General features: G+C 42.4%; 1 protein-coding gene across 2 annotated transcripts in view; it reads left to right on the forward strand.

The window, feature by feature from the left end:
- The first annotated feature begins 12429 nt into the window (after positions 1 to 12429).
- CXADR (CXADR cell adhesion molecule) overlaps positions 12430 to 12971 on the forward strand; it is a 29617-nt gene continuing 29075 nt past the window's right edge. For both annotated transcript variants that reach the window (XM_085241360.1, XM_085241352.1), the window contains exon 1: positions 12430 to 12585. In XM_085241360.1, the coding sequence (XP_085097486.1) occupies positions 12531 to 12585 (55 nt within the window). In that variant the 5' untranslated portion in view covers positions 12430 to 12530. The remainder of the gene's footprint in view (positions 12586 to 12971) is intronic.

Here is a 12971-nt window from a genome sequence, read left to right on the forward strand (position 1 = left end):
TTGAAAATTACAAGTTGAGTGTCACTATAGTTTGATTCATCTATTAGAGAACTGCTTTGTGTTGTGTGAAATATCTGTGTGAGCTATTTTGTTTACTTGGGAAGTTGATCCTCTTTTACATTTTTAAAACCTCTTTTTTTTTTTTTTTGTTTTGTTTACTATATTTTTGAACTACATCTTTTTCTCTGCTTGTCTTATCTTTTCCTTAAATACCTTCTCCCACTTCAGCACCAGAATTAAGAAACTGGAGACCATCATGAAAATGAGCTCTCTAAATGAATTATTCTGAAGATTATCTGTTTTGTTTTTTATTTTTATTTTTTTTTTTAAGGTTTGTGTTTCTAAGCATCCCTCCTGGTCTTTAAAAACCAAAGCTGGCATCTGTGTTGGCTTGAATTTAAATGGTCCCTGCAGGCTCTTTAACTCAAAGAGTTATTTTATTCATTTGGCTGTTTCTTGTTTTTTCCTGTAGGGTAACTACAAACCTAGCTCTTATATTTGTTTACTTGCTTCACTATGTTAAAATACTATCTTTTCACTAGTGCTTATGAATTTATTAGTGCTTGAAATGCGCTTATATTTTTGAACTCGGTCCAGTTTGTCTTTATCACCCTATTTTACCTGAAGCATTATTTGCTTTGATTGTTCCTCCATGTATCCCTAACAACAAGCTGTCTGCACATAGCAAAGTACTGCGTAACGGAGCAGAGGATGTAGGGAAGTGTCAAACATATTCTAGCTTTTGTTGCCCTATTAATACATTCCTCATTTGCACTGCCTGCAGTCAACATTTTTCATTAAAAAAAAAAGATTATAATTGGGTACCTTACCTCAACATCTATTAAATAATGTCACAGACACTTCTTTCAGTGTGGTCAAATCCATCTCTCAGACTGTGTATTCTCCTGCCCTTTCTACTTTCTCCTTGCTTTGACCAGCTCTAGCACTACTGATGACATTTGCTACCTGGCTCTCCAAACAACTCCTCACTCTCCTGTCCCTTCCTTCTTCCTAATGGATTCCCACAGCTGAGTGCTACAACTCACTGGCCTTGGCAGTGGTGCAGAGATTAAAGAAAAGGGAAATACGGTGCAGATTAAGACCTGAGAGACTGACGGTGTTTGTTCAGCATTACTAAACTGCGCCTTTCTCCATCAAATGTAAACAAAACCTCCAGATCATGAAGTCTGTCTCCTTTACAATATCCCTTTGAACAATATGGCTGCACGTTCAGTAGCCACTTCTAAAATGTTCTGAAAAATAGTCACATATCCATAGAGAAGCAACAGATTTTATTAAAACAAAGCATAAAGCATCTGGAAACAATCTAAAAAAGAGAGGAAACACAAAGCCTTATTTTGGTCCTGAGTGTACCAGGGGAGTCTTTGTACCCCAGACCACACTTGAAGTTCAATTTATTCTGAAATTATATCCACATTACAAATAATCGTTGTGCAACTTCTTGGAAGTTTTTCTTAAATTAAAAGTGCTCACTTCTTACATTATACCAAAGCATTATATGCAAAAAACACTGCTGCCATCGCTCCTTCACAAGGTTATCAGACACAACCTTATTTTCTAAATTCTTATAGAAACACATCCTTCATCCAAGTTCATCACTTGGACCATATCATCTCTGTTTCTGGGTCCCTAAATTATTTCCTTCTTTCTATATGTCACAAATACTCCTATGCGAGTTTAGATCTACTCAATCTATTTTTTTCCTACATCTTGTCAATCTTTTCATCTTCTTGGCCTCTGTTTTGTCAGATGGCATCATCTTCTACTGCACGTTACACCTTCCTGCTTTCTCTTTTGATTCTCAGTAGCATCAAAATGCACTCTACCCCTAAAAATAAGTAAGGCTACTAAGATGATTTATTCCACACCCTTCCTTAAAACCTCTCTCTACATGTAAACATAATTAGTTTGCTAGTAAGTAGGCACTTGGGTGTTAGTACCTGAACCAGAACCATCTTCTTTGTCCACTTCATACTTACTGTAGAGGTACTTAGTATTTTTCCTGACCACATTTCTTTTAACTTTTTTTGCATACGTTGACTAAATGACAAGTCTGCATTATACTTTTCATGTCTTTGTTGTTACAGTGCTTTTTTTTTTTTTTTTAATGGTCAGCTAATTTATAGTATTAAACACATCTGGAGAGAGTAGTATACTGTGCATAGTTTTGGTCAGGACTAATTGTTTTAGTTTCTGTTTTTCTGCACTGCTGAAGGAAAGCATGTATGAAATTCTTAGCTTCATCTTGACTAAAGCAAATGACAAACAGTAACTTATAAAAAAGGGAAGTGTCCCCTCCATTCTCTCCACTAAGATACCCTCTGGCCTCTCCAGCAGAAGTTATTACCAAGCAGAAAAACAGGAACAAAAAAAAAAGGTTGTTTGCCTTGTTTCTCTCTTCCATTCACTTCAGTCCATTCAGAAGCTGGTGATCTGAAAGCTCTTAGATGTGACTGATTTCCAAACAGTAAACTGGAGAAACTGAGATGTAAGTACAGCTGCTATTTTGATGTTCCTGCTATTAGAGTAGTAATCGCTGAGACAAGGATAAGAAAAATATTTGCAGGACAAAAAAAGTGCTTCTCAGGGCTACAGCCTTGAGAAGAAGGGCTTGTTATGAAATAGTCACAATGAAAACCAGTCATATTTGCTCTGGTTTGAGGTTATAATGCCAGGTCAATTATCATCCAAGTAATAGTCCTTTGTGGGAAAATTAAAACACCTTATCTTCCTTGAGAATGCATCTTGGAATAGCTGGGTTCATTATGACTATTTAATTTAATCTTAGGACATTGATCAACATTTTTTTACATATATTTAGAGTACTTAGTGAAATAGAGCTATGCTTTGCGACAGGAGCCTTTAGACACTGCATAAAGAGACAAGAGTAGCTACAGTTCTGACAGTTGTTTAATAGTAGATTTAGCTGAAATGACAACTGCATTAGCTGATAAAATAATCCCAGCCCCATGGTCATCCTTGCCTTTTTGCAAAACCACTGGCCTGCAATGCCACTCTGTCCTGCAATGGCATCAGTTTATGTACCCTGGTCCCCATGTGTGTTATGGTGACCATGATGACCAGCAGTGATTCGAGATGGGATTCAACAGCCACCTGTGGAGATGCTGTGTTGGCAGCTGCCGCCACCGCCCTGAGCTGCTGCACGTAGCTCATGGGAAGCACACCTGGTGACAAGAAGATCTGGCCTTGCTGGACACGGTGCTGGAGGCTCATTCCTATCATGCCAGAATTTCTCTTGCAGCCTTTACTTTGGGGAAGTATCAGTATCTTTCACCAACTCAGCAGCATGCCCTGATAGCCCAAAGGGCCAGCCATACTCTGGGGTGCTTCAGGCCCTGCACTGCCAGCTGGGTATGGGAATGTCTTGTGCTGCTCTGTGCTGTGCAGACTCACCTGCATGCAGGTTTCAGTGCCACAATATGAGAAGGACATAAAAGTATTAGAGAGCATCCAAAGGAGGGCTGTGAAGATGGGGAAGAGCCTGGAGGGCAAGATGCATGAGGACAGGCTGAGGTCCCTTGGCTGGTTCAGTGCAGAGCAGAGGAGCTGAGGGGAGGCCTGATGGCGGCTGCAGCTCCTCACAGGGAGCGGAAAGGCAGCGCTGAGCTCTGCTCTGTGCGACAGCGACAGGGCCCGAGGGAACGGCATGGAGCTGTGTCAGGGGAGGGGCAGCTGGGGGTTAGGGACAGGTGCTGCACCAGAAAGCGGCTGGACCCGATGTTTCTTTCCCATCTGAGTTCTGGGATTTGCCTAATCCCTCTTCACCAGTGGCCACAAGCCAGTGAACACTAGCACAAAGACAAAGGAGTAGCAAAGGAGCAGTGATGAGCACAAGGGGAAGAGAAGGACCAGGACTGCCTGTCTGATGTCACTACAGATTATTTCTAAGATTCAGCCTCTACCACCCTGTAAAGTAAACATAACTTCTCATTCAAGTTAATAAAATACATTAAAATGCTCCAGGCATTATTGCACCTCTAACACCTCTTACCCTTAGAGTATTTCCAGCATGAAGGGGAAGGATGTTTTACCAATTCTAAGTTATTGATTGATTTTTTTCATATTTTATCTTTTAGTCAAGCAAATACTTTATCATATAGCTATATAGATTAGACAACTAAGGAAAGACAAATGAAGCAAACTGCCCAGAGATTTCAACAAACAGCAAAACTAAGAATCTGGCTGTCCCACCTCCCACTCTCCTCTCCATGTCACGCAATTCGCTTTTGAATTCCCAAATGCATTTTACTCATCCTCCTGGAGCATTTCCCTAATTGATGAAAGATTAAAATATAATTCAGGATGACATACAGCACTGAAATCTGCCTTAACAAGAGGCAATAAGCTGAAACTGCGGAGAAAAGGGAAAAATGCTTACCGAAAAGCAAATTACAGAATATGAAAAGTAGTTTCATTCCTTTGAAACATTCTCCATGAACAAAGTTGCATTTCTTTGTTCATTCTGTACTTGCATCATGTCCAAAAATACACCACAATTCTGTAATCACTTTCAATAAACGCCAACATCATTGTAATTTCCCATTAGATTAACAGTGCTTGACTTTCAGTTAAAGAATACTTCTACTAAGCAAATATTTTCCACTGGCTCTCTGAGAGGCCATTTAAAACAGGTCTCGATGTAAATAGTTACGCAAGTCATTACAAAGGTTGTTATCAGTGAAAATATGTATTCCTTAACACTGTCAGCAATTTTCTCCCAAGCTAATGTAATTACAAAGCACAATTGAAACTAACCCAACCCGTTTAAACAGTAGGAGGGTTAATTACATAACCATACTTTAAAAAAAAAAAAAAAAAGGAACTTTTATAAAGTTGATCTTTTACAGTGATTTTATCGTGATGTGATGTTAAAAGATCCAGCAAGACAGAAATGCATTCAAGTCAACCTGAAATACAAACTGGAGCTCTCTTTCATGACAGGAAGCTGTTTAGATGCAAGGCTCTGGCAAAGACATACAGAAAGAATCACAACTAAAGACAGGTGCACATCTGAGTGGATTCCTGTTCGGATCAGCGAGCAATATTCAAGCAGCCATGTCGTACACTCCCTTTCAGAAACTGGTGAAGCCTCGTATTAAAAGTTGCTAGACTTTTATATTTGCCTCCATGGGGGAAGGCTCTTCTAGAATTTCCATCTTGGAGAATTAAAAAGTTTCCTTTAGGAGGAAAAAAAAAAAGTAGATTCCTGGTCCAAAGTTCCTGTTATACCCAGCAGGTGTGGCTACAGTGAAAGGCAAAGGCAGGTTTACGGAGCACTCCAGGACTAATGTCAGCTTCAGCAACAAGGGGCTGGCTCAGCACCAAGTCTATTCCTGTCTGGCCATGGTTGTGTACAGTGTGCCTGAGCTCACTTAAGGGCAGACTGTTGCCAGGAGTGCTGGAACACTTTCTCCAAAACCAACCCTGATAAACTACCGGTTTCTGTTGACAGATCTGTTGATGAAGTGGTTTCATATGATTCAGGAGGGCAAGAAGCAATGGATTTTATTTTCCTTTGTAGGATTAACTTGCCAGTATGTCAGTGCCTGGACTTAGTTGATGGATACATGACCATTACACAAAATAGGAAAATGGAGGGACAGCATACTGGATGTGGAACTAGGACTAACAGTAAGACTGTAAGACTACTATTTTAGCTGCAGTTAGATATTTAGGCAGGCAGTCAGTTGGCTATTTAGTCCTTTCTGTTTTCTGAGAACCTCCCTGATAGCCAGCATAATTTGAAGGAGGTGTATTTTAAGTTAAGATCATTTTTATCTGCATTTTTATTTTGTGATTTCTGTAGGTCTTTTTTCCAGTCTATCAGTTGCAAAGAGGATCTAATATTTGTTCATTTTTAATGAAAGTTCTGATTTTCGCAAGTGTAAAAGCTGGTCCTTCAAGCAAACTGGAGAAAATTGCCAATGATACTACCATCACAATCTTTGTAACTGTTGGCCCCAACATACAGATCCTCAAAGTTATTTAACAGTTTAGCTGGCAAAAATGGCAGTTAACACTGAGATACCTTTGAGGAGTTTGGCTTTAAGTACTGTTCCAGTCATCCCATGGCAAGCAAATTTTACAGTTCTAAGCTAAGCATTCAGGCTTCCCAGGAGAAGGGGGATACTGGACACCTACACAAGAAATATTTCAACAAGTAGCCAGCTGAGCACAGTGTCTCACACTTGTGAAGAATGAAAGGAAAAGCGTGGAGCCACAAGTAAGGTTGAATAGGCATCTAAGCTACTGACAGTTTAACTAGCTGATGGACTTGAAATGGCACCTACCCACATACCTATTCTTAAGATCTTAATCTATGAAGTGGTGACACACTGGAACAGGTTGCCCAAGGAGGCTGTGGATGCCCCATCCCTGGAGGCATTCAAGGCCAGGCTGGATGTGGCTCTGGGCAGCCTGGTCTGGTGGTTAGTGACCCTGCCCACAGCAGGGAGGTTGAAACTAGACAATCTTTGAGGTCCTTTTCAACCCAGGCCATTCTATGATTCTACAAACATCTTCTTTATGCCAGCAGCAAAGACTGGTTTGGCAATACCAGATGAAACAGGTTGTTTTTCTGTCCTGTAGTCGCACTGCCCATCTCTTATTTTGTCCTGTCATTTTATTCCTTCCACTGTCTTCTGTGCTGACACTCTGTTCTTCCACCCTTGTTGGCTTGTACCCAGACCTTTGAGGACGTGAGCTGGCAGAACACAAACATGAGCAGTGATCTGGGCATGCCTGTGGGATCTGGTCTCACTGACAGAATAAGCAAATGAATGTCAAATGAAGTGAGTGTGACATGCAGTTGGCTCCTGGCACGTTCTTGCTTCTTCCACATGGCTAACAGTTGTATCATAACACAGTTAAGACAGTCAGTAGAAATACTGTATAGCAGACTTGTGCACTCCAGGCCACAGGCTCTCCCTCACACCAATTAGGCCAAAGTAGTCTTCAAGCTTAGCATGAAAGGGCAATTTCCCCTGATTGTGGAGGATCTTGACTCGGGTTCAGGGATATCATTTCAGGAAATGGCTTAGAGCAGATGCTAATGAATGGGAAAGGTCAGCAGTGACAACAGGAGAAACTTGTTGCTTAGCAGGATAATGCCAGCTAAGCAGCAGTTCAAAAACTGTACCAAGTATCCGTATATATAGACATTAAAGTGGACAGTAAGTGCTAAGGCACCATTTATAAATGCCCTGCCCAAATAAAATAATTTGAAAAGTCATGACAGATTCCAAGAAGTCATCAGCTACTCGTTCTAGGCATCAAAGCTATCCTAACTTTGGGATAAGATATAAAGTACCATTGCTTCTGACCTATCTGTGATCATCTATGTTCAGCTGAGCTCCCTGAAGGGTTGGAAAAACCCCTTCCCACTATCCTTAGCGCATGAATGCTCTCAGATTTCAGATATTGTTTCTTTTCTCCTATCAAGTACGGTCTTCTGTTCAATCCTTACAAGATGACTGATTCCTTTTCTTCTGCGCACTGGAGAAACGTACTATAAACATCCTCCTGTCTATAGATACCAATTCATACAGTGCACTTTCCTGCTTCTTCATGGGTGTTTTCCATTTTCCCTTTGGCCTTTTGGCTATCACTATCTATATCACTTCCAGCCTGGCCACGCAAAAATCCATCCCAGTGCTGGGGAGATCCAGTTGGAGATTATAACCCAAACCAAGCATAACTCATAAAAACTGTGCACTGAAGAACCTATCCTCTGTCTGGCTGTTTAAGATCTATGTGAGGGGCACAACCAGCTGTGCATGCTGGTGTGCATGCTGAGTTCCCTGCACAAGGAGTCAATTGTAGAAGTAAAAATTCAGCACTTACTCAACACAACTATTCCACGATGCAGCTAATTTTACTCTAAAGTGAAATTAAGCCAAAGCTGAGAGGCTAAATTTCATGAAGCATCTGAGACAATCTATTACTACAAGAAACAAGCATGGGCCTGTTCTCCTCATCCTTTGTCACAACTTCTCCTCCACCTACCTTGTGTTTGCAGGGCTTTTATGGCACCAGCAATGATCAGCTATCAATTCGTCAGGTAAACCAAACTGATAAAAAAGTGGAGAGGATAATTATTTGCTCGTTGGGTCAGCTAAATTAGTTCACTAGGTTGTCAGATGGCTATCAAAGCTGGCACAAGGGAAAGTCTGGTTACTGCAAAAGTGGGGAGAGGCGACTCTGAGATTGTGCTTTTTGTGAAATGCTGTTGCTGGATCATACAGGCTTCAGCTAACTTCACAGCTGAAAGACAATGTGAAGAGAGAAAAGAGGAAAGAAGGATGTAAATGTAACCTTTGGAGACTGTTTATTTCTATATCAGCTGCTACAGAAGTACTTCCTCACATTTTTTCTTTTGCACTTTACTGCCATGCACATGTACAACTAAAGTCTGAATACAAATAAATCCTACTATACAATTAATAGAAGGCATTAATGTTTTTACAAAGACAAATCATACAATGTACTCACCTTATAGACTTTATACAAACCATATTTTTTTTGTATTACACAGATTCTGCTTCCCTTTTATAGAGAAAGTGTGTAAATCTAAGTTTTGGCCAAACTCTTAACTGCTAGGAAGCTGTAGAGAACTGGTGTTCCTTCTTAGCCCCTTACTGTTAAAACACCCTATATGATGCATATGTTTAAGTAACCTATGAAAAAATAATTATTTGAGGCAGTTTTTATTATTAAACTTTAACATCGCAGGGACACAAAGGTGTAAATTGGTGCCCTCTTAGAACGTTTTTGCCAGAAACATTCTCCCCAAAAGGAGCACAGCAAGGTGTGAATTGTAGCCTGATAGCAACAGTCGCTTGACTGAGGTGTTAAATTTCAAAGCTGTTATTTTAACTCTGAACAAGACCACCTGTGAAAAACATTAACCTAAACCAGGGATAATTAAACCTCAGCTATTGTTGGCTATTTTTCCTTTTATTCCTTTTTATTTTCCTAAGTAATGGACTGTATTTAGTGATCATTATAAAAAGGTAGTGATCTCATGAAAGCTTAATAGGAAACCACCCAAGGCCATTAAAGAAAAAGGTGGAACTCATTCTGATCTCCCAATTGGTAATCCATCCGTTCATTCCGGTGTGGAAATTAAGGTGAGGAAGGGGTGGTGATACCTAGCTGGAGCAATCCCAGTTGGGAAGCTGGAATGCTGGGCATGTCCTAGCCTCAGAAATTTGACTTTGTTCCAGGTTCTTCCAGTTGGGACATAACACGAGAGTGTGCTCAAATCAATATTATGAAATATGTAGTGCTCTGTAAATTTGCCTTCTAAAATCCTTTGCTGTAATTTCTCCATGTTGATGAGACCTTAATGTAGTCTATATCCTTGCTCTGGCAGGTATTTTCAGCATATCAAACTGATTTGCCCTGGGCTGGTTTAACTGATGTTGATAAGGACAGCTAGAGACAAAAAGCTTCATTGCAGAAGTGCCTGTTCCTCCCTCCCAGCAGGGCACGTACTCCAGTTTATGCAGTGCTGAAATTTATTGGAAAAAAAATGGCTGCACATGGTAGACATTTCCCTTCTTACGGTTCAAGACGTGGTTCAACAGCAGCTTAAATTGATCTCAACTGGGCCACCGAATCCTTCCCTTCCCTGGCTGCCACCCAACCTCATTTTTAAGGTCAGCTGGAACTCAGGCAAACAAGCAGGAAAACTGTTTGCAGAGCTGAGCGTGTTGAAAACAAAAGGTATTGCTGGCCAGGCTTCCTGACCTAACATGAGCTAGTGTCGCAAGGTCCAGACCTAGCAAAATAGCACATGTGGCAATTCTGGTGTTCAGGGTTGACCTCCTCCTATTTAAAATACATCCAATAGCAGCAGCCTGCAGCTTCAGAGCATAAACTGTTCCATTCCCCTCTCCTGGAGAGACTGCTCTCTCATTTGTGTGTTTTCTGCTTGAATTCTAATGTAAACTGATGCAGTATGGTGTACTCCATAAATGAATTGCTGCATTTGCAAAATGTAGGTCTAGATTGTAGGTCTCCACTCCAATGGATCTCTCTTCCTTGTTGAGTGGATTTTGCAATCAACTCTGATTCTTTTTTTGGGCTTGATTCAAAATGCTGGCATAAGTGGAAATCTGTTCAAGAAGTTTTGAACTTGACCTGTTTTATTGTGAGTGGAACAGCTTTGGTCATTTTCAAAGCTATTTTTTCCATTGTGGTGTTTAGAGTTCCAGGAATTACAGACCATTCAAAACCTACAACACATCACATCCTCTAATAAATCTGGTAGCTTTATGTCCTATTAGCCTGATCTATCTTTGCAGTGGAGAAGAGTAGATTTTTTTATTATTTTCTTTTCTTTTTAATAGTGGTCATTTAAACACTGTATGTTGATGGACTCTTCATTTGCTAATGCATGACAGTTTTCAAGAGTGTGAACACAAACGCATCAGCGTCCCTTTTGATTTAAATGAGACCAGGAATACTCTATCGAGGCTAGACAAAGTGTGGATTTCATATTTCTTGAATGCCGTACAGTATTTCTTCTAATTATTAGCTGGGACTTATTTTGCAGAAGGCTGAACATCCATTTTAATGATGAATCATTTTCTTTTTCTGTGATGACCACGATTGCCTCATTATGCTTTCCATGGTATATAATTTATATGTTGACACAAGTGGATATGCAGCAAAAACCTCACTCATCCAGCCAGCCTAGGATTAAGACATTACCCTTTAAAGCACAAGTTTGCAGCACATATAAGAAATAGATGAAAACAAAATCTGAATATTCCCACTTTGAGTTCCTGGTCTCCTTAGCATAATATCACTTTAAGTTTGTTTTCTTTTATTCAGAGAAGGGAAAAACAATTCTATTTAGTCATTAACTAAAATGCTTGAAATCTCTTGAATTAAAATTCTGTGCTTTATGCATAGTTTCTAGCATCTTATTGGGCAGATTTGTTACTGAAAGGAGATCTAACAGACATTATAGGAATTGTTGTGTCCTGGCAAGATGTAAGCAGTACTTTAGCTGTACTTTCATGGAAAACAGCAATGTATTTTCCTTATTTATCAAGAAAAATAAAGATTCTGAGCTGGTAGGTAAAAGCTGCAGCTTTATTTACAGCACCCAATCATTCTGAAAGATGTCAGTGTACACTCATACATACATTACTTCAGAAGAAATGGAGACACCACTGATTTCATCAGTGGGAATCCCTAATTGAATGTATGGAGTAACACCTCCTCTATAGCCAAGTAGACATTTACATCAAGGGCAGAAAGGACTCACTTCTTACATACTCATAGAATATAATTATATAAAAACATCAAAAAGAAATGGCAAACAGCAATACAATTGCATTCAGAAGCCACGTTTGGGCTATACAGCCTGGACTACTTACGTTCTGTGTTTGTCAATAGTTTCATTACAGGGATGTTCATTAAAATAGGCAGAGCAATGGACATGAAAAAAAGAAGTGCTCACCATGCAGCTCATCCCTTTAGAGGAATAACTGTGGTAACAGAAGGCCATTTGGGTCACTTAACACTGTGCCATGGCACTATAACCTGGACAGCCTGATCTGGTGGGTGGCAACCCTGCCCATGACAGTGGGTTTGGAGCTCGATGGTCTTTGAGGTCCCTTCCAACCCAAGCCGTCCTATAATCTTGAGAACAAACTCTACAGGGTCTGCTTTATCTAATGATAAATGTAACGGACAGTTTTGCTGTACACGGAACACAACACAAACCACGTCCTTCTGGAATCAGCTGCGACTGCCATTTTGGGTGTCCTGCACCACATGATAAAAGAAAGCCGCCCTACACCCCACTTCTGCGAGCCATTTTATCTTCCTTTTGTCCTTTTCTAGTTTTCCTCGATTCCGAATCATTCACAGTCAGAATACGTACGCTCCGCACAGGGCGAGAGCCACACAATACCGCGGCGTTGCCATGGGGACTGCCTCAGATCAGCCTCTCCCGGTGTCTTCCCCAACAGCCGAAGCCAGCAGCTATCGAGAGGAAAAAGCAGCGGTGCCTTTCTTTGATAGCGACGTTCACACCGCGCTCTCAGCATCCCACTTCTGCTCCCTCAAACACACTTCCATCGCCGGCCCTTCTGTCGGGACACTCTGGTTAACACAACCTCGTACATATCACGATGGCTAAACGCAATAACGCTCGGCTTGGCCTTGTAGCACGCGGGCACAGCCGCCCCAGGGCGAGGATCGTTACTTTGCAGCCGCACCGGGCGACGCCGCTCTGCTGTGGGCACGTGTGGCCGCGCGGGAAGTTCGCAGCCACCCCGACGGGAGCAGAGCAGGCGGAAACCTCCCGGGGGCGGCCGGGCGAGCGGGCACGGCGATACCCCGCGGGGCCGGGCCGGTGCCGGCCGGAAGTGACGGGCGCCCAGCTTCACCTGCTGGGCGGTGCGCGCGGGGCGGGGCGGCGGCCGCCGGAGTCGCGGAGAAGCAGGCGGTGGTGCTGCTCGAGTCGCGCTATGGAACCGCCGCCGTTGGTGCTGCTGGTGGGGCTGGCGCTGCTCGGCGCCGCAGGTGGGCGGCGGGAAGGGCCCGGGACAGGGGAGGCGCCGGGGTGCAGGTGGAAGGGAAGGAGGGAAGAGAAGCAGTTGGGGCTGCGTTGGGCTGAGAGAAAGGGCGGCGGTGGTGAGGTTGGGGGCTTCTGCCGGCCCCCGGGGGTGCTGCCGAGCCTTCCCAGCCCGCGGTGTGGCCGCGTAGCGGGGTGCGGTGCGGTCGGCGCCCGGCGGGGCGGACCTGGGCTTTGTTCGCCGCCGCGTTTTGTCTCCTTTCTCCTCCTCGCCGCGTGCATCTGCCTGCTCGCCCCTTTCCCACCGCTCGGGCTTTGCGTTTCCTTTCATTCCGCCTCTCTTTCTTTCACTGATTCAACTTCCAACGTGGTGGTGGCGAGGATTGAGAGAGGC

This window comes from Meleagris gallopavo, chromosome 1 (assembly GCF_905368555.1).
Source record: "Meleagris gallopavo chromosome 1, MGAL_WU_HG_1.1, whole genome shotgun sequence".
Classification (NCBI taxonomy): Eukaryota; Metazoa; Chordata; class Aves; order Galliformes; family Phasianidae; genus Meleagris; species Meleagris gallopavo.